General features: G+C 54.9%; 3 protein-coding genes across 3 annotated transcripts; all 3 read right to left on the minus strand.

Annotated features, from left to right (window-relative positions):
* Window positions 1-287: 287 nt before the first annotated feature.
* Window positions 288-5955, minus strand: plek2 (pleckstrin 2). Its single transcript, XM_029826390.1, has 9 exons — window positions 5761-5955; window positions 5499-5663; window positions 5123-5307; window positions 2514-2605; window positions 2240-2427; window positions 2063-2164; window positions 865-948; window positions 673-751; window positions 288-584 (listed from the first exon to the last, which is right to left on the minus strand). Exons 1-9 carry the CDS (start codon window positions 5809-5811, stop codon window positions 457-459), a joined length of 1074 nt encoding a protein of 357 aa, XP_029682250.1. The 5' UTR covers window positions 5812-5955; the 3' UTR covers window positions 288-456.
* A 4019-nt stretch (window positions 5956-9974) lies between these two features.
* tc2n (tandem C2 domains, nuclear) lies at window positions 9975-14983 on the minus strand. Its single transcript, XM_011621643.2, has 12 exons — window positions 14931-14983; window positions 14493-14571; window positions 14233-14421; window positions 13832-13996; window positions 13691-13761; window positions 11959-12019; window positions 11780-11880; window positions 11432-11548; window positions 11171-11362; window positions 10868-10982; window positions 10586-10785; window positions 9975-10262 (listed from the first exon to the last, which is right to left on the minus strand). The coding sequence occupies exons 2-12, from the start codon at window positions 14554-14556 to the stop codon at window positions 10152-10154; spliced, it is 1386 nt and encodes a 461-aa protein (XP_011619945.2). The 5' UTR covers window positions 14557-14571; window positions 14931-14983; the 3' UTR covers window positions 9975-10151.
* Window positions 14984-15258: 275 nt separating this feature from the next.
* fbln5 (fibulin 5) lies at window positions 15259-22921 on the minus strand. Its single transcript, XM_029826349.1, has 11 exons — window positions 22641-22921; window positions 22419-22473; window positions 22103-22151; window positions 21689-21970; window positions 18062-18184; window positions 17633-17749; window positions 17417-17533; window positions 17033-17155; window positions 16762-16888; window positions 16487-16682; window positions 15259-15923 (listed from the first exon to the last, which is right to left on the minus strand). The coding sequence occupies exons 1-11, from the start codon at window positions 22787-22789 to the stop codon at window positions 15762-15764; spliced, it is 1500 nt and encodes a 499-aa protein (XP_029682209.1). The 5' UTR covers window positions 22790-22921; the 3' UTR covers window positions 15259-15761.
* Between the last annotated feature and the right edge of the window lie 436 nt (window positions 22922-23357).

A 23357-nucleotide genomic window follows, 5' to 3' on the forward strand; every position in this document is an offset into this window, starting at 1 on the left:
TTGTCACCACTCAGCTCAACTCTACACGGTGAATATTCCAATATCCTCACAATACTGACGTTGTTCGATCACGTTTCAATCACTCAGCCGTGACTTCCCTTATTTTCTCCCTGGAATGTTTAAGGAAACATCCCAGTGACCTTTGAGAGTAAATGTATCCCCCCAAAATTCCCAGAACTGGAAAATCCTGATGACTAAAGTCAATCGAAGCCCACAGTGTTCCTAGTTTAGGCATTTCCGTGTTTTATAGAATGAAAACTGGACTCTGAGTCATTAATAAACAGCCAAGAAGAAGAAGTGAAGTTATTATTGAATCGGAACGTGCACAATTAAAAAATAGAATCCTTTAAAACAGTAAGAAAAATTCCTGTTTTATCACAATATCAAAAATAATTAAACAGACATGAAATAAATAAGCTGAATGGGATCGTTTGGAAGCGGCGGCTGGATCCGGGCCTACGTGAGCTCCCGGATGGCGTCGATCCAGTCCATCTTCTCCTGGCGGCTCGGCGCCTGGATGAAGTAATGAGTGTCTGACTGAGTGATGATTTTAAACAGGTTGCCCTGAACGTTGCCCTTCACACCTGTCGGGAGGCAAATCGGCGTGAATCCAGAGTGACCCGGCCGATGTTGAAGGCTGGTGAGGTCACGGGGTCGAAGGTGCTGACTCACCTGAGGGAACTCCGTTATCCTCCAGGGAAGACACCAGACAGCCGCGCAGGGAGAAGCCACCAGCGGGGTTGACGTCATCCTGAGGGGTGTCGAGAAGCAGGAGGTGGATCAGACTGGAAGAAAGACCCGACTCACACCTGGCTGGAGGCCACAGGTGAATCACGAGTCTCCCGCCGCCGGCTGCTTGCTCACCTTGGTCGGGTCGAAGTAGTGAAGGAACGCCGGTTCTGAGCGCAGCACAAACAGTCGCACCTTCCAGTTTTTCCTCCTGTGTCCCTGTTTAACGACATTGGTCATCAAGCTTGTAATCAGGATGCGTGACTGGCGTCCGTTTCCGAGGTGGCTGGTTTAAAGCTGCACATCACGCCGGCCGCTCCGGCCCCTCCGGCCCTCCGGCCCTCCGCCCCTCTGGCCCCTCCGCCCCTCCGCCCCTCCGGCCCCTCCGGCCCTCCGCCCCTCCGGCCCATCGGCCCCTCCGGCCCTCCGCCCCTCCGGCCCTCCGCCCCTCCGCCCCTCCGGCCCTCCCGCCCCTCCGGCCCCTCCAGCCCATCGGCCCCTCCGGCCCTCCGCCCCTCCGGCCCTCCGGCCCCTCCGCCCCCTCCGGCCCCTCCGGCCCCTCCGGCCCCTCCGGCCCTCCGGCCCCTCCGGCCCTCCGGCCCCTCCGGCCCTCCGCCCCTCCGCCCCTCCGGCCCCTCCGCCCCTCCGGCCCTCCGGCCCCTCCGGCCCTCCGCCCCTCCAGCCCCTCCGGCCCTCCGCCCCTCCGGCCCCTCCGGCCCTGCGCCCCTCTGGCCCCTCCGCCCCTCCGGCCCCTCCGGCCCATCGGGCCCTCCGCCCCTCCGGCCCCTCCGGCCCCTCCGGCCCTGCGCCCCTCCGGCCCCTCCGGCCCTCCGCCCCTCCGGCCCATCGGCCCCTCCGGCCCTCCGCCCCTCCGGCCCTCCGCCCCTCCGCCCCTCCGGCCCTCCGGCCCCTCCGGCCCTCCGCCCCTCCGGCCCCTCCAGCCCATCGGCCCCTCCGGCCCTCCGCCCCTCCGGCCCTCCGGCCCCTCCGCCCCCTCCGGCCCCTCCGGCCCCTCCGGCCCCTCCGGCCCTCCGGCCCTCCGGCCCCTCCGCCCCTCCGCCCCTCCGGCCCTCCGCCCCTCCGCCCCTCTGGCCCCTCCGCCCCTCCGGCCCTCCGGCCCCTCCGGCCCTCCGCCCCTCCAGCCCCTCCGGCCCTCCGCCCCTCCGGCCCCTCCGGCCCTGCGCCCCTCTGGCCCCTCCGCCCCTCCGGCCCCTCCGGCCCATCGGGCCCTCCGCCCCTCCGGCCCCTCCGGCCCTCCGGCCCTCCGGCCCCTCCGCCCCTCCGCCCCTCCGGCCCTCCTCCCCCAACGTGGGTGCTGCGCTGCCCCGCTCACCTGTTTCAGCAGATACCCTCTTCTGATCACTCTTCCGCTCATCTCCACAGCAGAAAGCGACGTCTCGGCCTTCACGCTGCCTCTCTTGGTCAAGCTGTCGGCCTGGAGACTCACACCTGTTAGCTGCTGCTCCAGCCTCCTACCTGTGGTTGCACCAGCGGCTCCAGCTGCACTCACAAAGCTGTACAGCGCGGTGGAGTCGTCCATCAACTGCTCCCCGAGGCCGGCCGACCGGAGAGCCTCGGCACTCTTCAGGCCGATGGGCCGCAGGAAGCCCTCCTCCAAGAGAGCGGACGCCAGCGTCATGGCCTCCACCCGGGTCAGCGCCAGCTGCGTGAAGACCAACCAGTCCACCACCGCCGAGCCTGCAGGCCACAGTTATTCAGGACACAAACTCAGTTGGGCGTTTGATATTCCCATGAAAGGTCAAAGGTGTCCCAGCAGGAGCCACCTGAGAAACAGTTGCTGTATGTGCTGCCCTGCTCCACGTGGCTGCTCATGGTGATGCCGCTGTGCACCTCATACATGGAATCCAGCACTTTGCTGTTGGAGCGGAGAAGAACGGGGGAAATCAAAGGAGTGGGCCGGCCTGCTGCTGCTGCTGCTGCTGCTGCTGCTGCTGCTGCTGCTGCTGCTGCTGCTGTAGCTGCTACTGTAGCTGCTGCTGCTGCTGCTGCTGCTGCTGCTGCTGCTGCTGTAGCTGCTGCTGCTACTGTAGCTGCTGCTGCTGCTGCTGCTGCTGCTGCTGCTGTAGCTGCTGCTGCTGCTGCTGCTGTAGCTGCTGCTGCTGCTGCTGCTGTAGCTGCTGCTGCTGCTGCTGCTGTAGCTGCTGCTGCTGCTGCTGCTGTAGCTGCTGCTGCTGCTGCTGCTGCTGTAGCTGCTGCTGCTGCTGCTGCTGCTGCTGCTGCTGCTGCTGCTGCTGCTGTAGCTGCTGCTGCTGCTGCTGCTGCTGCTGCTGCTGTAGCTGCTGCTGCTGCTGCTGCTGCTGCTGCTGTAGCTGTAGCTGCTGCTGCTGCTGTAGCTGCTGTAGCTGCTGCTGCTGCTGCTGTAGCTGCAGCTGCTGCTGCTGCTGCTGCTGTAGCTGCTGCTGCTGCTGCTGTAGCTGCTACTGCTGCTGCTGTAGCTGCTGCTGCTGCTGTAGCTGCTGCTGCTGCTGCTACTACTGCTGCTGCTGTAGCTGCTGCTGCTGCTGCTGCTGTAGCTGCTGCTGCTGCTGCTACTGCTGCTGCTGTAGCTGCTGCTGCTACTGCTGCTGCTGCTGCTGCTGCTGCTGCTGCTGTAGCTGCTGCTACTGTAGCTGCTGCTGCTACTGTAGCTGCTGCTGCTGCTGCTACTGTAGCTGCTGCTGCTGCTACTGTAGCTGCTGCTGCTGCTGCTGCTGCTGTAGCTGCTGCTGCTGCTGCTGTAGCTGCTGCTGTAGCTGCTGCTGCTGCTGCTGCTGTAGCTGCTGCTGTAGCTGCTGCTGCTGCTGTAGCTGCTGCTGTAGCTGCTGCTGCTGCTGTAGCTGCTGCTGCTGCTGTAGCTGCTGCTGCTGTAGCTGCTGCTGCTGCTGCTGCTGCTGCTGCTGCTGCTGCTGCTGCTGCTGCTGCTGCTGTAGCTGCTGTAGCTGCTGCTGCTGCTGCTGTAGCTGCTGCTGCTGTAGCTGTAGCTGCTGTAGCTGTAGCTGCTGCTGCTGTAGCTGCTGCTGCTGCTGTAGCTGCTGCTGCTGTAGCTGTAGCTGCTGCTGCTGTAGCTGCTGCTGCTGCTACTGTAGCTGCTGCTGTAGCTGTAGCTGCTGAAGCTGTAGCTGCTGCTGCTGTAGCTGCTGTAGCTGCTGCTGCTGCTGTAGCTGCTGCTGCTGTAGCTGCTGCTGTAGCTGTAGCTGCTGAAGCTGTAGCTGCTGAAGCTGTAGCTGCTGCTGTAGCTGCTGCTGCTGCTGTAGCTGCTGCTGTAGCTGTAGCTGCTGAAGCTGTAGCTGCTGAAGCTGTAGCTGCTGCTGCTGCTGCTGCTGCTGTAGCTGCTGCTGCTGTAGCTGCTGCTGCTGCTGCTGCTGCTGCTGCTACTGCTGCTGCTGTAGCTGCTGCTGCTGTAGCTGCTGCTGCTGTAGCTGCTGCTGCTGCTGCTACTGCTGCTGCTGCTGTAGCTGCTGCTGCTGTAGCTGCTGCTGCTGTAGCTGCTGCTGCTGTAGCTGCTGCTGCTGCTGTAGCTGCTGCTGCTGCTGTAGCTGCTGCTGCTGCTGCTGTAGCTGCTGCTGCTGCTGCTGTAGCTGCTGCTGCTGTAGCTGCTGCTGCTGCTGTAGCTGCTGCTGCTGCTGCTGCTGCTACTGCTGCTGCTGTAGCTGCTGCTGCTGTAGCTGCTGCTGCTGTAGCTGCTGCTGCTGCTGTAGCTGCTGCTGCTGCTGTAGCTGCTGCTGCTGCTGTAGCTGCTGCTGCTGTAGCTGCTGCTGCTGCTGCTGTAGCTGCTGCTGCTGTAGCTGCTGCTGCTGTAGCTGCTGCTGCTGCTGCTGCTGAAGCTGTAGCTGCTGCTGCTGTAGCTGCTGCTGCTGCTACTGCTGAAGCTGTAGCTGCTGCTGCTGTAGCTGCTGCTGCTGCTACTGCTGAAGCTGTAGCTGCTGCTGCTGTAGCTGCTGCTGCTGCTGCTACTGCTGAAGCTGTAGCTGCTGCTGCTGTAGCTGCTGCTGCTGTAGCTGTAGCTGCTGAAGCTGTAGCTGCTGCTGCTGCTGAAGCTGTAGCTGCTGCTGCTGTAGCTGCTGCTGCTGTAGCTGCTGCTGCTGTAGCTGCTGCTGCTGCTGCTACTGCTGCTGCTGCTGCTACTGCTGCTGCTGCTGTAGCTGCTGCTGCTGTAGCTGCTGCTGCTGCTGTAGCTGCTGCTGCTGCTGTAGCTGCTGCTGCTGCTGCTGTAGCTGCTGCTGCTGCTGTAGCTGCTGCTGCTGTAGCTGCTGCTGCTGCTGTAGCTGCTGCTGCTGCTGCTGCTGCTACTGCTGCTGCTGTAGCTGCTGCTGCTGTAGCTGCTGCTGCTGTAGCTGCTGCTGCTGCTGTAGCTGCTGCTGCTGCTGTAGCTGCTGCTGTAGCTGCATCTCACCTCAGATTAACATTGTGTAACTGAGCTCCAGTGGGGTCTTCCTGTTCTGCCCCCCCGTCTCCTCCAGCTGCCCCCAGCTTCTTGACCACAGAGATGATGTCATCCGCCCAGTTATCTCTCTCCTCCCGAGAACACGCCTCCAGGAAGTGATGCGTTCCGCTCTTTGTGTGGAGTTTGATCACCAGCTGGGACGATGTCAGAGTCGATTATTGCACAAACAAGCCACATTTTGTCATCGTGTCGGCGACACCTTTAGTTTCCAACAATTTAACAGCAGAAAAACGGTGGACACAAAGCTGAGCGCACGTGTGCACGGGTGTTAGCAAACCAAACTGACAGAAGAGTGATGTAGAGAAGTGCCCACCCTGAAACTCACCGGGCGATTCTGGTACTCCAGAAAAGGCGAGACGACCCGGCAGCCCTTCAGCAGGACGGCGCCCCGCTGGCAGGAGTCCTTCTGGCTGCCGTCATACTTGAAGTACAGCAGCTCGTCGGACGTCAGCACAAACCAGCGCGCCTTCCAGTTATGAACCAGGTGACCCTGGAAGCAGGTTTGGACAGTGTCAGCCCTTTTAGCTGGATCCCCTAGCGGAGGTAAGTTAGCTTCAGCTCTCAACCATCCAGTGACTGAACCGTACCCTTTTCACCAAGAATCCTTCTCTTAAAACCTCTTTTTTGCCTGAGTCCATGCTGCCCTCTGCTCCCCCGCTCAGATCTGCCTCTTCCTTCCTGTAAATGTGCAGAGGAGTTACTGCTGTGACACACCTTCACACACACACCTTCACACACACGCACACACTCACACCCAGATACCACCCCACACACACACTCACACCCAGACACATCTCACACACACACACACACGCCCAGACACCCCCCCACACATACCCAGACACACACTCACACCCAGACACACACACACACACACACACTCACACCCAGACACACACGCCCAGACACCCCCCCACACATAGGCAGACACACACTCACACCCAGACACACACACTCCACACACACAGACACACTTCCGCCAATCTCGTGCTGCAGTTACTCCGTGTGACCGCACGAGGGCGCGTCGATCCCTTCACAGACTCCGGGAGGTTTAATTTAAAAAAGATCAATTTGATTTGCAAGATATAAAGAGCAAATAGGGGAGGAACATCTCTTAAATGTCAATTTAAATTGTGCTTTAGCATACAGAGCATGGATGCCATTTAAATCTGCTGTGTTTCAACAATAAAAAAGATAAACTAATAAAAGAAAAACAGTATAAAAAACTAAATGAAATTTTAAAAAAAAACTCCATGGAGTAACAGATCGCAGAAAATACCAGGAGATTTACTAGATGTGGCCCAAATATCCAGATGTAGGACACAATCCCATGTGACCAACTGTGACCGTGAAGCAGAGAAGATCAGGTTGAACGTTCTCTGCAGCAGCTTCAGGATGTGAAGCTAAATGCTTCCAGAACCAGGAGCTGAAGCCATGGCAACATCCTTCTCAGCAGGAACTCTTTCCCACCCCACAGATGAAAAGCTGCTGGCCGACCTCTGCTCCCCTCCCTGCAGCAGCTGTTCCCAATGGGAGATCCGGGTCCTGACGGCAGGGGGGGACGAGGTGGAGCTGAAGGATGGATCACTGAGAGCTGTTAGGGTTAGGGTTAGGCTAACCCTAACCCTGCTCCAGGGGCCCCGGCCCTCATTATTCCATGCTATTCCATGGTCCATGAGCCTTTCTGAGTCCTGCTGCTCTACTGCCATGATGGCAGCCTCTCAACAGAGGTTCCTTCCTCTTTACACTGAAGAACATTCCCAGTCTGGCTCCGTGGTTGCTCATTAAACGTGTGTCCAATGGTCATCAAGAGCCGCCTTGTTTTACAATGAAATTGATATAATTAGTGAGAAGGATCCCTCCGTGGGTGCAGTCTCACGCTTGGCTCCTGTCTCAGGGAAACTACCTAAGATATTTCTTCCCAACATAAAGCAAAAGCACAGCAAACAGTGGTGGGAAGTATTTATCTAAACACACTCATATCTGAGTATCGCATAACGTAGGCAAATATTTGACCTTTTTATTACGCTACTCTCATCTTATTTGCAACATCAAAGCCAAAAATGGTTTTTTTCAACATTCTGTAACACAGAATGTTTTATTAACCTGCTGCGAGTGTTTTCCCACCGACCTGATAAAGCCTGAGAAGCTGCCGATCTTATGCAACTTCTCAACATTTAGTTTGACCAACAAAACCTGGCAACAGCTTCTTGTCCCTGCGGGACACGCCTGGATTCTGCTGCCAGGTGGAGGAATCTGCACAAACACGCACGAAGGTCGACAGCAGGAACGCTGAGCAAACAGCCGAAGAGGAGGCAGGAAAAGAATTCCAACAACCAAACAGGCAAAGAAAGCAAAAGTAAACAACGTGGTCACAGCGTCGGGAAACCAGGTGAGGTGTAACTGGAATTCTGATCCTTAAATGGAAAACAAATATACATTATGAAAGTGGACTTTTAGCATGCTGGGAGACAAAGAGCGGTGACGCAGGTGGCCCACGTGGAGCCCTGCTTGTCCTGGTCTCACACACGCACACACACACACACACACACACACACACACACCTGCTCACCAGCCCAGTGCTCACTGGGTGTGTGTTTGTGATCCACGTGATCGTCACACACAACACACTGCTGCTGCGTTCAGGCGAACACCAGAGTGGCACCAGCGCTGCAAACACCTGGATAATGAAGCACAGCCTGGATTCATTTGGATGAGGCTCCTGCTCCGACTGGGGGGGGGGGGGGGGGGGGGGGGGGGGGACCTGGAAAGTTGTTGACCTGGTTCCTGGTTGCTGAGCCCCTCTAACCCTCTAACCCTCTAACCCTCTAACCCTAACCCTCTAACCCTCTAACCCTCTACCCTAACCCTCTAACCCTCTAACCCTCTAACCCTCTAAACCCTAACCCTCTAACCTCTAACCCTAACCCTCTAACCCTCTAACCCTCTAACCCTAACCCTCTAACCCTCTAACCCTCTAACCCTAACCCTCTACTAACACTCTAACCCTCTAACCCCTCTAACCCTAACCCTACTAACCCTCTAACCCTCTAACCCTCTAACCCTAACCCTAAACCCTCTAACCTCACTCTAACCCTAACCCCTAACCCTCTAACCCCTCTAACCCGCTAACCCCCTACCCTCTAACCTCCCCTCTAAAACCCTAACCCTCTAAACCCTCTAACCCTAACCCCCTAACCCTCTAACCCTCTAACCCTCTAACCCCCTAACCCTCTAACCCTCACCCTCTAACCCTAACCCCCTAACCCTCTAACCCTCTAACCCTAACCCTCTAACCCTCTAACCCTAACCATCTACCCCTAACCCTAACCCTCTAAACCTCTAACCCTAACCCTCTAACCCTAACCCTCTAACCCTCTAACCCTAACCCTCTAAACCTCTAACCCTCTAACCCTCTAACCCTAACCCTCTAACCTCTAACCCTCTAACCCTCTAACCCTAACCCTCTAACCCTCTAACCCTAAAACCCTCTAACCTAACCCTCTAACCCTAAACCCTCTAACCCTCTAACCCTCTAACCCCCTAACCCTCTAACCCTCTAACCCTAACCCTCTAACCCTCTAACCCTCTAACCCTAACCCTCTAACCCTAACCCTCTAACCCTCTAACCCTCTAACCCTAACCCTCTAACCCTCTAACCCTCTAACCCTCTAACCCTCTAACCCTAACCCTCTAACCCTAACCCTCTAACCCTAACCCCTCTAACCCTCTAACCCTCTAACCCTAACCCTCTAACCCCTCTAAACCCTCTAAACCCTCTAACCCTAACCCTCTAACCCTTAACCCTAACCCTCTAACCCTCTAACCCTCTAACCCTCTAACCCTAACCCTCTAACCCTCTAACCCTCTAACCCCTCTAACCCTCTAACCACCTAACCCTCTAACCCTCTAACCCTCTAACCCTCTAACCCTCTAACCACCTAACCCTCTAACCCTCTAACCCTCTAACCCTCTAACCCTCTAACCCTAACCCTCTAACCCTCTAACCCTAACCCTCTAACCCTCTAACCCTAACCCTCTAACCCTCTAACCCTCTAACCCTCTAACCCTAACCCTCTAACCCTCTAACCCTAACCCTCTAACCCTCTAACCCTCTAACCCTCTAACCCTCTAACCCTAACCCTAACCCTCTAACCCTCTAACCCTAACCCTCTAACCCTCTAACCCTCTAACCCTAACCCTCTAACCCTCTAACCCTAACCCTAACCCTCTAACCCTCTAACCCTAACCCTCTAACCCTCTAACCCTCTAACCCTCTAACCCTACCCTGCATTAACAAGCTGCAGCTGCCTTGAGCTCACATGAGTTCAGCTAATGAGGTCCCAGAAGAGTCGTGAGGAGATGCTGAAGGCTAAATTAAAGGGAGACAACGTCCCTTTAATTTAGAATGAACAAGTTCCAGGACAGCGACAAACATGCACACGTGGCCTTGGTTACTGTCGTTAGGGTCATTTTAATGGCTACATAGTACAAACGACTTTACTATACACAAGGTTTACAGGCTAACACACACACACACTCACACACACACACACAGACAGACACACACACACACACACACACACACACACACACACACACACTCACACACACACACACAGACAGACACACTCACACACACACTCACACACACACACAGACAGACACACACACACACACACACACACACACACACACACACTCACACACACACAGACAGACAGACACACTCACACTCACACTCACACACACACACTCACACACACACAGACAGACACACACACACACACACACACACACACACTCACACACACACACACAGACAGACACACACACACACACACACACACACACTCACACACACACAGACAGACAGACACACTCACACTCACACACACACTGTCTCTGGAGGCCTGCTTCCACTGGTCCGAGGTGCTTGAATGACTCCAGTCAGCCAGCAACAGCAGCACGTGGGTTCTCAGGCGGCGCTCAGCTTGTGCCAAGCCGCCACCACTTTCTCAGGGTTTGCCATGGCGTCCCTCCACTGCTCCGCTGCTGCTGGGACACGACTGTCACATCCCAACTGGATCTGCCAGAAAGATCCAGAAGACAACAGTTGTTCTGACTGATCCTCTCAGCTCCTCCACACTCAGTGCCGGCCTACGAGGCTGCCGGGCACCTGGTCACTTCCGCTAGCTAATGTTAGCAAATGTTAGCCAGCTAATGTTTCAATAACTTCATCTTGTAGCTGCTGAATTTTCTGTTTTTGCATTATGAATAGAATATCCAGTAAACATAAGTTGGTGTCACTACCGCCGGTGTCCACAGAGGTCGCTGTGGAGCCACGGTCACATTAAATGAATAAGTGCATTAAGAGGTCAAATAAGCGCTAAAGTGTGTGTTTCTGCTCACCTGTCCCAGACACTGTTTCCTCCTCACCGAGCTGCGACTGTACAGTCTGACTGACAGCGAGCCGACGGGGTCTAACGCTGACAGGAGGAAGTGAAGCGTTTCCCGCCACTGACACTGACCCCCCAGGGCCTTCAGTGCACGCGTCTTCTTCTTCACTGCGACCTGCTCCTGATGGTGGAGTTCCAATTTGACGAAGAACGCTTCAGAGGGAAGATTTAAGAGTGAGCCGGTCACCAACACCAGATCAGCTGCTGCACTTCACTGGTTCCCAATGACGCCTACTTTGACTGAGGGGTGTGGAGGATGCTGGGAGGTGGCGGGCGGCGAGGACCTGGAGCTGGATGCGTCCGTTGACGGGCTGGAAGCAGATGGTGAGATGCAGCTCAGAGCGACAAACCTGGAAGAGGAGGAGATCACCTTCAGAGGAAGACTCTGGCCGACCTCTGATGAAGGAAAGCAACAGTTTTGGAGCGCTCGGTTTGATCTTTGACATTAGAACATTTAAGGTGTCATTCCCAACCGGGTCGGGGGGGGGGGGGGGTCCATCACCAGGACCAGCACCAGGACGTGTCAGTGTGGACTCACAGACGCTTTGGACAGAGGACTGAGGCGGAGCCAGTGCTCCGTCTCCTCAGAGCCCGTCTGGGTCAGCGGGAGGACGCCCTCGGCCACCGTGCGCTTCCTGGAGCCGTGCACCTGCAGGCGCAGCACCAGAGCGCCGCGACGCAGCTGCTGCAGCTGCAGCGTGAACACGAAGGTCTCCATGAAGGACACGTCCTGAAGGACAGGCAGGGAGATCAGCTGGGTTTTCTCCCAACCCCCAACCCTAGAGTGTCCACGGCTGACCTGAGACCAGTCCTTGAGCGAGCTCTTGAAGCGGAGCGCCTTGGGGAGGGCGAGGAGGCCTTTCAGTCCAATCCTTGGTTGCTCTGCTGCCTCCAGCGGCAGGTTGAGCTCGCAGCACTGACAGGAAGACAGAAAAAGACTTTTCATCAAAGTTTACGGCACTTGAGGAAAATTGTACTGAGCACAGTTAGAATCTTGTGTTGGTCAGAAAGAACTTTTCCCAGCAGGTTTCCAGGTTGGACGGTGAGAGAGGAGAAGCCACCGGAGAGCCGTGTGATGAGGACAACAGAGGATCCATTGAGCCACAGAGAGCAGCACAATGGAGCTCCTGTAGGTGTGCAACCCTACCTGCACCAGCGTGATCCACACCTGCTCCGGAGCCTCCTGGTAGCTCACGCGCACACACACCTTCCCCAACTCTCGCTCGTCCCCAGACAAGCTGATGGAGTCTGTGAGACACAAGAGAGGTCAAACACACATTTGCACACGGTCCGTGGACGTTATGGAACACCAAGATATGAGGTTACCCAGGCTGCTGCCGTTGGCCGAGGACGCGCTGCTGAGGACGCTGGACGCCGACTCGCCGTGCTGCAGCCAATCACAAGAGAGGCTGAAGCCACATGGGCCTTTTGTGGCGTAAAATTGTGCTACAATAAATGGGACTAGTCCCCAGCGAGCACCGTTCTCATGAAATAAAGGAAAACAACAGTTAAAGCTCAAGTTTAACGACGAGTAATCATCATCTCGGCCTGGGGCGACCCTGTAATGACCTTCAGGAATCACCCTCTGCATGCACAGCAGGCCATTTGGTGCTCAACCATCTGATGAGCGTCACATATTTCGCCTGTCTCCAGGGGCCCGTGAATGTCTGAAGATGCTTCGATGCTAATTTCTGTCGTCCTTTAGCCATTAATGCCATTAATGCTAACCCTAACCCTAACCCTAACCCTAACCCTAACCCTAACCCTGCTGGTGGAACCACGCCACCACCGCATCTCCAGCAGCACCGTCTGGCGACCGTGAACCTTTCTCAAGTCCCATCGGTCCATCCTACAAGTGTGAACCAGACGGTGGCTTCAGAAGAACGCTCGACTTTCTAATTTCAGCTTTGTGTTTTGGCAACCGCAGCTCGTCAGCGTGGCGGCTACGGCTGCTGCTACTGTTGCTACGGCGCCGCGCTGCATTGTTGCTGCTTATTAATGTTTGCTCACTACGCTGCCAAGATAAACATTGGAGACGATTACGAGTCATTCCTCACCCACAGCCGATTGTTCGGCACGGTTACGCAGTGGAAAGAAGCGCGTCCATGTAGCCGGACACAATGTTGCTCTGGCGATTATCAGTGCGAAGCGTGACCACACACGAATGCTGCTGCTGCTGCTGCTGCTGCTGCTGCTGCTGCTGCTGCTGCTGCTGCTGCTGCTGCTACTGTTGCTGCTGCTGCTGCTGCTGCTGCTGTAGCTGCTGCTGCTGCTGCTGCTGCTGCTGTAGCTGCTGCTACTGTTGCTGCTGCTACTGCTGCTGCTACTGTTGCTGCTGCTACTGCTGCTGCTACTGTTGCTGCTGCTACTGCTGCTGCTGCTGCTACTGTTGCTGCTGCTGCTGCTGCTACTGTTGCTGCTGCTGCTGCTGCTGCTGCTGCTGCTGTAGCTGCTGCTACTGTTGCTGCTGCTACTGCTGCTGCTACTGTTGCTGCTGCTACTGCTGCTGCTGCTGCTACTGTTGCTGCTGCTACTGTTGCTACTGTTGCTGCTGCTGCTACTGTTGCTGCTGCTGCTACTGTTGCTGCTGCTACTGTTGCTACTGTTGCTGCTGCTGCTACTGTTGCTACTGTTGCTGCTGCTGCTACTGTTGCTACTGTTGCTACTGCTGCTGCTACTGTTGCTACTGTTGCTGCTGCTGCTACTGTTGCTACTGTTGCTGCTGCTGCTACTGTTGCTACTGTTGCTGCTGCTGCTACTGTTGCTACTGTTGCTGCTGCTGCTGCTGCTGCTGCTGCTGCTGTAGCTGCTGCTGCTGCTACTGTTATCTCTGTTGCTGCCACAGAAGAACACATCCTTTACCAGAACATGTTAGATCCATGATTAAATTACACTAAATCCCAAAACAGGAAGAGAATCCAAATAACCCTTTCTGATTGGCCGTGGTCAAATGACCTTTGACGTCGCCCCTGACGACCAAAGGGAGGTTTGTGTACCTGGGCCAGTAGAAACTGAAAGCATATTTAGTGGCTGATCAGATTAGAGAGGGGGGGCTGACCTGTAGGCTCCCCTGAGAGCAGGATAGATCCAACATGGAGCTGCTGAGCCGCTGCTCACCACCCGACCAGCCTGCCAATGAAAACCCAGTCGCCAAAGGTCTCCTTGATTAAGGTGATCCTGACAGATGTGCGTTTGTGACCTGGAGGGCTGGAGGTTGGCTTCCTCGGTGTGTCGCGCCGCGCCAACCCGGGAGAGATGAAGTGAGTCATGTGACCCTGGTGGAAGCTGGATTCTGGGCTGTAGATGAACTGAGCGGAGGCCAGAAGATCGGCCTTCCTCTCCACATACGTGCACCGGGCTGAACCTGTGCACGGACGGCAGAGAAGAGCTTTGGTTAGTCCTGAACATCCTCGTCTGGTTACACCGCCGCCACCTGGATCGAACCACATGGATCCCATAAATCTGGCAACAGATGTGTGTGTTCAGTGATCTGCTGCAAAATCAATGTGGGAAAACAGCTGATGACCCTGGATCTCTTTAGTGGCCCCGAGGAAACACACCATATGCTAATATTAGCTTAGAAACGGCCTCTGGACGTACTCTGTGGTCCAGCCTGAAGGTTGGGGAAGGGGGACCCTCTGGGCTGGATGTAAGAGGCCTTGAAGGTGGGCAGGACGAAGGGCACCTCTCTGCCGTCCGGAGGCAGTTTGGAGAGCAGGTAATCATCCGCCGTCACTCTTCCTGCGTCTGCCGGCGCCGCCTGGAGCTGAGGCAGCTTCAGCGAGACCACTTGGAGAGAAAGAAGAGCCCATGAGAGGAGAGAGAGCTGAGAGGCAGCATGTGGACGGAGAGCAGCCTACCCTGGACCTCCTGCTCCGTCCTCCTCTTCATCAGGGTCCTGCAGCAGTCTTTCAGACACTTCATGTCTTCAGCTGCTCCCTGAACTCAGCGCGTTAGTAACCTGCCCTCAAACATGCATCATCCTGCTTCAGTCACAAACCGTCCCAGACTGAACAAACCTCAGCACCATTGTTCCTCCAAATATTGCTGCCAACATATTTTGATCCTCTGATTTCCTGAAGCAACAACTACAGAAAGTGGGGGCTGGTCCCAAACGTGGTGTTGGCAGAGCTTCTTCTGACATCTTTTTGCACAATAAAGACTCATTTGGATAATCTCTAAATCTGATCTCAGGATTATCACATCAGCCCCAAATTCCTTCAATTTAGGCACAAGAGCGGGAGAGTTCCCCAAGAGCTCCCGACTGCAGGAAGACCAGAGAAGAAGAACGGACTCACCTGTTTCCTCCGGCCAACATCAGCACAGCTGCTCTCACTGAGGAGAAACGCTGCTCACCTCCGGATGGTGCTTCCCCACACCGCCCTCCCCTCCTCCCTCCTCCCTCCTCCCCTGTCCCCTCCTCCCTCATCCCCTCGTCCCCTCCTCCCTCCTCCCCTGTCCCCTCCCCTCCTACCTCCTCCCTCTTCGCCTCGTTCCTTCAGGTTTGTAGTTCAGGTTTTAGGGACGTTTTTAGAATCTTTATTTAAATTCTGTTACATATAATCCCAGATTTCAATCCCAACAATGACACCAAATTCATCCCCAAAACTGGATGTGGAATTGCTGTGAATTTTACAGTATTTTTATTGTTTTTTTGGGGGGGGGGGCTCCTCCTTCTGCCAACATTTACAGGACAAATTTAAGCAGTAATTCAGCTCACGGCTGGTTGATACACGACTTTAAACGTTCCTGCAGTGAATTCCAGTTCCACTCAGTCAACCGTCTCTTGAAGGCGCCAACGACATCGAGTCCTAGGTTTGTGTATACATTGGTACTCGAGGAGGATTTCACTTATTTTATAGAGGATGTCAGAAATTGTACACCATAAATATCTGCTGTGTCCAAAGTCCACAACACAGCAATAAAAGCTCAGTGCCAAACACAGGGATGCGTTCCCATCAGCTGATCTTTGAGTCGTTATCGGATGTGTCTTCATGGAGGATGGAGGACATCATGGTTTGAGGAAAAAAAGGCAATAAACAAATGGAGGTGAAAGAACGGCGCTCTCATCCACAGCGGGGAAGAGCAGCCTGGTTGTTTCCCAGGAAGCAACGTTCATTTAGGCGCCGTCAGAACGGGTGCGCTGAGACAAATATCGTCAGCCGAATGATGGAGCTGCCTCTGAAGTTGATGACGTTGTTGATGGTGACCATCTCCAGGTCCAGCACCACCTCCCTCGGACCCTTGATGGGCCGGGACAGGACCAGTGTTGCACTCACATTGCTGGTTTGCTGTGGGATGGAGAAGCAGATGATTTTAGAACCCCCCAATGACATTTAATGTATCATTTATATCTAACAAGCACAACTACTTTTATGTTTTCTATTGTGTTTTTTAAAATGACATCACATGTGTGATGATTTTGCATCTTACATGATGTAAAAAGCAATATTTCTGTACAAGGCTCCATAAATTTCTCTAAATCGGCACTGAGAAAGCAAAAGACCCGCAGATCTCACATCAGACGTGCTTTGGCGCCCCCGTCTGGCTGAATCGTGTAACTTAAAATCTCATTAAAAGCAAAGTTTCGCAGATTCAAAACCACTATTTTTTATTTTAGTCTGAGGGAAGTTCGGTAATTTCAGTTTCCATCACTGCATAGGTGACAGAGATTCGATTTCAACTATTTAATGTTGTATGTCGTTGCACGTGAAGAAAACGTGATTTGATTTCCTGTGAAAATGAAAGAATTTGCATAAGAGTTGCAGAGCTACAGAGCAGCAAGAGGGTTCTTGTGCTGCAGCATCCTCTGTTTATGTGGCCTCCTTTAAGTCGTTAGACAGCAGCCTCTCACCCTCATGTAAAACTCTCGGCCCTCATTTCCCGACTTTATCTGGAAGATGTAGAAGGCGCCGGGGTAACGCGTGGTGGCCTGCATCTGGAAGATATCTGCAGGCACGATGCGGCCCGACGACAGATCCATGTGTCGGTACAGAATAGTGAAGGGTTTGTCCCTGCAGGCAGGGTTCTCGGCCGAACACATGCACTGACTGAGGGGACACACATGGAGAGAGGGGGTCAGGCTACCACTGGGAGGATGAAGGTGCAAAGGGTGGGGGCAGCACTCACTTGTCACTAACTTCGATGTAGGGAGGGGGGCACTGTAAAGGATTCAGGCATGTGTGGCCTCCCTGGAAATTGAAACATACTTGTTCTGTTGTACAGGTGTTGTTACCAGTGTCACATTCATTGATATCTTCAAAATCAAACACACAACAAGGTCAGTCAAGATGACATCATCATCAACAAAGCAATTACAGGTCAAATGTTTCAACTCCAGTCCCTTAGTTCCTAATAAAAGGTTACAGGAGGAACCAAAGCAGTGACTCGAGTGCATTACCTTCACAGCTTCTGCCGTCCTCGTATACATAATAACCAGGTGGACAGATGCAGGAGAAGGAACCAGGAGCGTTCACACATCTGTGCTGACACAGAAACTCAGAGAAGCTGCATTCATCCAGATCTGTTGTAAAAGCAGACCCATTCAGCAGGAATCATCTCAGCCCAGGTCCTGTGTGTTCTGTCCATGTTTAAGGTCCAGTGCAGGATGGTGCATGATAACATGTGCTTTATGAAGACAAACAGTAAAAGACTGATCTGCTCCTGCTGGCTGAGGCTTGCTCTCCTGCAGCCGCCCCATGTGGTTGATAACTCCTGAGAGGGTATTTCAGCACCATTGCCACTAGAGGGCGCTAACGCTCACACACGAGTTGTTTGGTCTCACCGATGCAGGAAGTTCCATCAGACGTCAGCTCGAATCCTTCCTCACAGCTGCACATGAAGGAGCCGTAGGTGTTAAAGCAGCTGTGGCTGCAAGGTTGATCCAAACACTCGTTCACATCTGGAGGGGCAACAAGACTGATGCAGCTGATACCGGTCTGTGTGTGTGTGTGTGTGTGTGTGTGTGTGTGTGTGTGTGTGTGTGAGAGAGAGAGTTTACCTCGACACGCTCTGCCCTCTGGGTCAAGGATGAAGCCACGGTTACAGGAGCAGGAGTAGGAGCCGGGGACGTTGGCACACAGCTGCTGACAGTATCCATACCTGCATTCATCAATATCTGCTCCCAAAAAGGTGAAAGAAAGCAGCAAAAAATTAGTTCTTTGTATCAAATATTGATCCACGCAGCAACAGAAGTGGTGGGAGAGTACAGAGGTACATTTATTCTGCTACGCTTTAAAAACAACTGTGAATAATGATCAGTGTGATTAAATGATCCACCAGCGTGATGAGTCGTTGACAAAGACAATGTGAATTATCCACATGTTACCTGAGGAGGGCGCTATTGCAAGGTACAGTCGATAAAATCTACTGAGCTTTGAGCAGAAAGATGAGTCTTCATGAGTTTGTGTGAGAGTCCCAGCTCACCCACCCTGACACTGCCCCCCGATCAGCCAGTAGCCCTCGGTGCAGGAGCAGGTGTAGCCCCCTGCCGTGTTGATGCACACCTGGGTGGGGTTACAGTGATGAGAGTTGGTCTCACATTCATCGATGTCTGCAACAAGAGGGGAGATTTCAGTTTCACGGGTTTCAGCTAAACGACAAAACTTGGATAATAAACACGCTCAGTCCTAAAAAAGGGACGTGCTCAGTGTCCAGGCTGGACGTGTCTTCGTGTCAAACACGCACGTGCAGCGCGACATGGATGACATGACCACACCAGTAGACAAACCCCCGTGTTCCTTCACCCTCTGGACTTCCTCCCAGCCCGCCTGGCACTGGCTGGAGCTGCTGGCTGATTATCTAATATGTAATGATCTCATTTTGTGTTTGTCCTGCATTGTTCAGAACAAGATTAAAGATTTCTCAGATTACAGTTGGAATTCTTTCGCCGCCGCCGGAGCAGCGAACACACTTCATCATAATAGCCACATTTCCTTATGAGGACATGACCATTCACAGCGCTCGCCTCTGCTCGTGGTTCTCAGACCATGAAGTCACCAATCTGAAGAAAACGAATGGGGGAAGTGGGTGGGAGCCCGGCTTTGTGTTTGGACAGGCTGCTGCTGCACAATGTGGCTTCTCTGTGCCAACTTGGACCGGGGGCCCTTCACCAGGGGGGGTGGGGGGGTCCTGGAGAGCTGGGCCTGCCGCCAACAGCTACACGGCTGGGGCACCTGCTCGTACTGGCTGCTGAAAAACCTGAGAGGTTTCAGCTGTGCTCCATGTGCTGCCTCGGGATCGGCCACGGCTGGGAGCTGTGGGGACACGGAGCTGGAGAATTCTGAGGGATAATGTGTTAAAAAGTGATTCCTCTCAGCATCAGGTCCTCCTGGAGCCAGGAGACAAAGATGTTGCTGCTCTCCAAACACTCCAGAACTGACTGAGAACCAAGTGATGGAATCTGAAGCCAAACTGGGTCTTGTCTTTCTCTAAGCTCAGCGCGAGCCGTTAGTCTTTGGCTCATTTCCGTCTTGCTGCTGGTTTACCCAGCACTGAGGATACCGTTCATATTCAGCACATGATTATTACTGGACACCAGCCTGAGGAAGTTCATCAAACTGACAAGGAAAAATGCAGCTCAGCAACAATTTTCCCTCTGTCAGTTTCCAGCCTCAGGTGAGTCTGAAGGCCTCCTCTTACCTGCAGAGGAATGACCTCAGCCCCACGACCCTCAGCCCCACGACCCTCAGCCCCACGACCCTCAGCCCCACGACCCTCAGCCCCACGACCCTCAGGCCCACTGACCCTCAGCCCCACGACCCTCAGCCCCACGACCCTCAGCCCCACGACCCTCAGCCCCACGACCCTCAGGCCCACTGACCCTCAGCCCCACCGACCCTCAGGCCCACGACCCTCAGCCCCACGACCCTCAGCCCCACGACCCTCAGGCCCACCGACCCTCAGCCCCACGACCCTCAGCCCCACCGACCCTCAGCCCCACGACCCTCAGGCCCACGACCCTCAGCCCCACCGACCCTCAGCCCCACCGACCCTCAGCCCCACGACCCTCAGCCCCACGACCCTCAGGCCCACTGACCCTCAGCCCCACCGACCCTCAGCCCACGACCCTCAGGCCCACGACCCTCAGCCCCACGACCCTCAGGCCCACCGACCCTCAGCCCCACCGACCCTCAGCCCCACGACCCTCAGGCCCACCGACCCTCAGCCCCACGACCCTCAGCCCCACCGACCCTCAGCCCCACGACCCTCAGGCCCACCGACCCTCAGCCCCACGACCCTCAGCCCCACGACCCTCAGCCCCACCGACCCTCAGCCCCACCGACCCTCAGCCCCACGACCCTCAGGCCCACGACCCTCAGGCCCACGACCCTCAGCCCCACCGACCCTCAGCCCCACCGACCCTCAGCCCCACGACCCTCAGGCCCACAGCTGTCAGCATGTTTATATGAGCAGGACGAAACATCAGGAGGGTAAATATTGTTCCTCTGGGTTTCAGACGGCCAAGTGTGCTGTGGTTTGATCTAATCCACCCCCACCACCATCTCCACCTCCATCATCTCCACCCCCACCACCACCATCACCCCCACCACCATCTCCACCCCCACCACCATCTCTACCACCACCATCATCTCCACCACCACCACCATCATCACCACTACCTTCATCATCACCACCTTCATCATCACCCCCACCTCCATCATCTCCACCCCCACCACCATCATCTCCACCACTACCTTCATCATCACCACCTTCATCTCCACCCCCACCATCACCACCTTCATCATCACCCCCACCTCCACCATCACCACCACCATCTCCGCCCCCACCACCCCAGCAGACAGAGGGCATCGCCCCTCCTCTCAGGACAAAGTCACCTTGTAGGTGAAACAGGAAGCCACAGTTTGTTTCACGTCTGCCACATGGCAGCATCACTCAACATCCCATTACATCACCGGAGTGGCACAGAGCCTGTAAGGGGGCAACATCTAGCCCCACAGAGGCATGCTTGTGCTTCTGGACCTGCTGGGTCCTGGTTTGTCAACAAATGACTTCATCTTTGGCAGTCTGAAGGTTTCATTTACCCACTCAGGGCTGCAGGCACCAGCCCCCCCCCCCCCCCCCCCCCCCCCCCACCCCGCTAAGAGAAACAGCCCATATTTGTGCTGGAGCTGCAGCTCTCTGCAGAGAACTCTGGATAAAATAAGCAGTTTCCACCTGCAATGTGGAGGTCTGATTTCTTTCAAACGATGCCCTAAATGAGCCCCCAGGACGTCCCAGCTGAACGGTGGGACGTGCTGAAACAGCTGGACAGAAACATCTAAGATTTAGCGCGGGTGCGATTCTCAACAGTCAGATCCTAATTTTGCTCTGTGGGAGGAGCCGAGCATTGCCAGCCTGAAACACCATCTGTCCATCGTCCCTGGGGCTCGTCCACACCGCTGATGAGCCACATGGAATCTCTGATCCCTCGTCACTCCATCCACCGAGCAGCCGCCGCTTCTCAGAAGGTCAGACAGCTGCAGTAGCAGGAGGACTCATTCATTCTTACAGATAATGATGCAGCAGATCAGGACCGCGGTGGGAACATCAGAGCGTGCAGGGACGCTGGTCTTCCTCACTTTGGTTGCCTTCTCTAAAGTCGAGAAGAAGCTCTCTAAACAGTGAGACTGTGGAGCATCGGAATCCTGAGCAGAAACAAGCTAACGCCATAATAAGGTGTCGACGTCCCGCCCTACAAGCACCGCAGCAGCAGAAACAATGACCGGACTTGGACACAATCCAAACATTCACTCCCGGGATCAGTGGGAGAACCGGCTGACCCACTTCAAGTTCTGCAAGGGGAACTGCTCGTTCCCTCTGGAACAACCTGACCTGGATGAGGACACAGAGAACACCTGAACATCGGTTATAGCCAAAGTCTACTTTTGACCCAGTAACATGTCACTCCAACAAATGGGTCAGATCTGAAAGACATTAGAAGAACAGGATAAATCCAGAGACTTCATGACTGCTGGACCCGTCTCGACCCCTAAACGCAGTCGAGCAAAAGCAAATGGAAATGTTCCTGCCGCGAACATGTTCCTGGTCAGCTCACCATTACACGTGCCATCTTCTGCAAGCGCGTATCCCAGGATGCACTGCGCGCTGGTCCTTATGATGGGGTAACTGGGCTCGGCAGATCTGGGCCGATCGGGCAGAGCCGTGTCTGAATATCCATCCGAGGCGTCCGGGAAGACTTGCTCGACCTGGCCGGGGTAGTCGGGTCTGATGGGCTGGCTGTACAAGCCCTGGGGCAGGCACAGGTAGCCTCCGTACTGGTTGACGCAGCGCATGTCCCCCCGGCAGGCATCTGGTAGGATACGACACTCGTCCACATCTGGAATACAGAGCACAGAGCGCAGCGCTGACGGGCCATCCAGCATCTCACCTTCCTTGGAATTTCCTTCACACTCGTTCTGAAACCTTTCGCCCCTTTCAGTTGTGACCCATGAAGGTCAACAGCACTCACCGATGCACTGCCGGGCCCGGCGGTCGTACGCAAACCCCTCGGTGCAGGTCTGAGGAGGCAGGACCAGCACAACATCTCAGCCAATGTGCTTTTCTAACAGAAATATTGGGTGCTGCTAATTTGATATCATCTAGCAACATGAAGAACTGTCCTGATTATCAGAATAAAGCTAAAATAGGTCATAAGTTGTGATTTAAAAGGAAAATGTTCCATGAGTTCATCAGTGTGCAGTTAGTGTAGCAGAGTAAATCTAACTGTTCTGTCATGACCCATCAATAAATGTTCTGTGTTTTAAAAAGGAGAAAAGTGTGCTCACCTGTCCGTGTCCAGGTTGGATAGAAAGCAGAGTAAATATTAGAGCTGGCCACATCCTGCAAAAACAAACGCGCCTTTTCAAGTTTTCACAGAGCCTCGTAGAAAACAGGAAGTGGGAACGAGCGTCCCGTTACACGGTCAACCCATTCATACCCGAAGGAAGGCGGAAAACCCTCCAGCCGGGGCCGCCAGAGCCCGGAGAGAACGCGGCTGAGATACTGACCTGGAAGAGCAAAACCTGACGCCACGCATGTCCTCTGCTCTCTTTGGACCACTGGAAACTCTCCCCAGATCCCCTCCTCGACGACCCAGCAGGGCTCTGAGCGCCACCCCAACTATGCGCCTTGAGGCCAAAGCAGAGCCCGGGTTCATTCACCGACTGGCCGAGCGGAGCTCCGTCCCGTTGCTGCCCAACTTGGCTGCTCGACACAATAGTTAGCAAAGCAAATAGAAGAGCCCCACCGAGCACTTCTCCAACAGCTGGATTTAATCACGGAGTGCGGGGTGGGGGGTGGGGGGGGGGACAGCCCCCTTTAGTCTGAACGCGCACGGAGACGCGCTCTCCCCGACAAAGTCTTGAGTCAAAACGCGCGCACACAGGGGGCTTTTCTGTTCCCCCACCTCATCACCAGCACGCGACTCTGCCCTAAACACCAGAGCACATCTGGCGCACACCGAGCGCGCCCACGCTGCGGCGAACACATCTGGTGCGCATGAACGTGCATAGAGGAGGAAAAATGCACAGATAAATAAAGTGGTCACCAATACCTTTATTTGGAAATGCACGGATTTCAACAGCTGATACTCTTCCTCCAAATGGCAAATATCCGAATTCCGTCCCGCCAACAGATGTTAACATCTCCAAAAAGATGTTACACAATAAGAAGTGACAGCTTCAACCACCAGAAGGGATCCTGGGAGCTGCACCGCTCGGCTCAGG

Source organism: Takifugu rubripes, chromosome 2 (genome assembly GCF_901000725.2).
Source record: "Takifugu rubripes chromosome 2, fTakRub1.2, whole genome shotgun sequence".
NCBI classification, from domain to species: domain Eukaryota; kingdom Metazoa; phylum Chordata; class Actinopteri; order Tetraodontiformes; family Tetraodontidae; genus Takifugu; species Takifugu rubripes.

Bases quoted from the DNA above. Each gene is read 5' to 3' on its own strand.
- fbln5 (XM_029826349.1), bottom strand. From the start codon at position 22,789: ATGAACCCGGGCTCTGCTTTGGCCTCAAGGCGCATAGTTGGGGTGGCG. The intron at 22,152-22,418 runs GTGAGCACACTT...CTGCCTCCTCAG, and splicing joins TCCAACCTGGACACGGACAG to ACCTGCACCGAGGGGTTTGC. The intron at 15,924-16,486 runs GTGAGAGGCTGC...TCCATCCCACAG, and splicing joins GCCGAGAGTTTTACATGAGG to CAAACCAGCAATGTGAGTGC.
- plek2 (XM_029826390.1), bottom strand. From the start codon at position 5,811: ATGGACTCAGGCAAAAAAGAGGTTTTAAGAGAAGGATTCTTGGTGAAA. The intron at 2,428-2,513 runs GTGGCTCCTGCT...TGTGGCCTGCAG, and splicing joins ATACAGCAACTGTTTCTCAG to GCTCGGCGGTGGTGGACTGG. The intron at 949-2,062 runs GTGAGCGGGGCA...GTCGTTAAACAG, and splicing joins GAGGGTATCTGCTGAAACAG to GGACACAGGAGGAAAAACTG.
- tc2n (XM_011621643.2), bottom strand. From the start codon at position 14,556: ATGAAGTGTCTGAAAGACTGCTGCAGGACCCTGATGAAGAGGAGGACG. The intron at 11,549-11,779 runs GTAGGGTTGCAC...TCTTCCTGTCAG, and splicing joins TGTGGATCACGCTGGTGCAG to TGCTGCGAGCTCAACCTGCC. The intron at 10,786-10,867 runs GTAGGCGTCATT...TTCCCTCTGAAG, and splicing joins CTCCACACCCCTCAGTCAAA to CGTTCTTCGTCAAATTGGAA.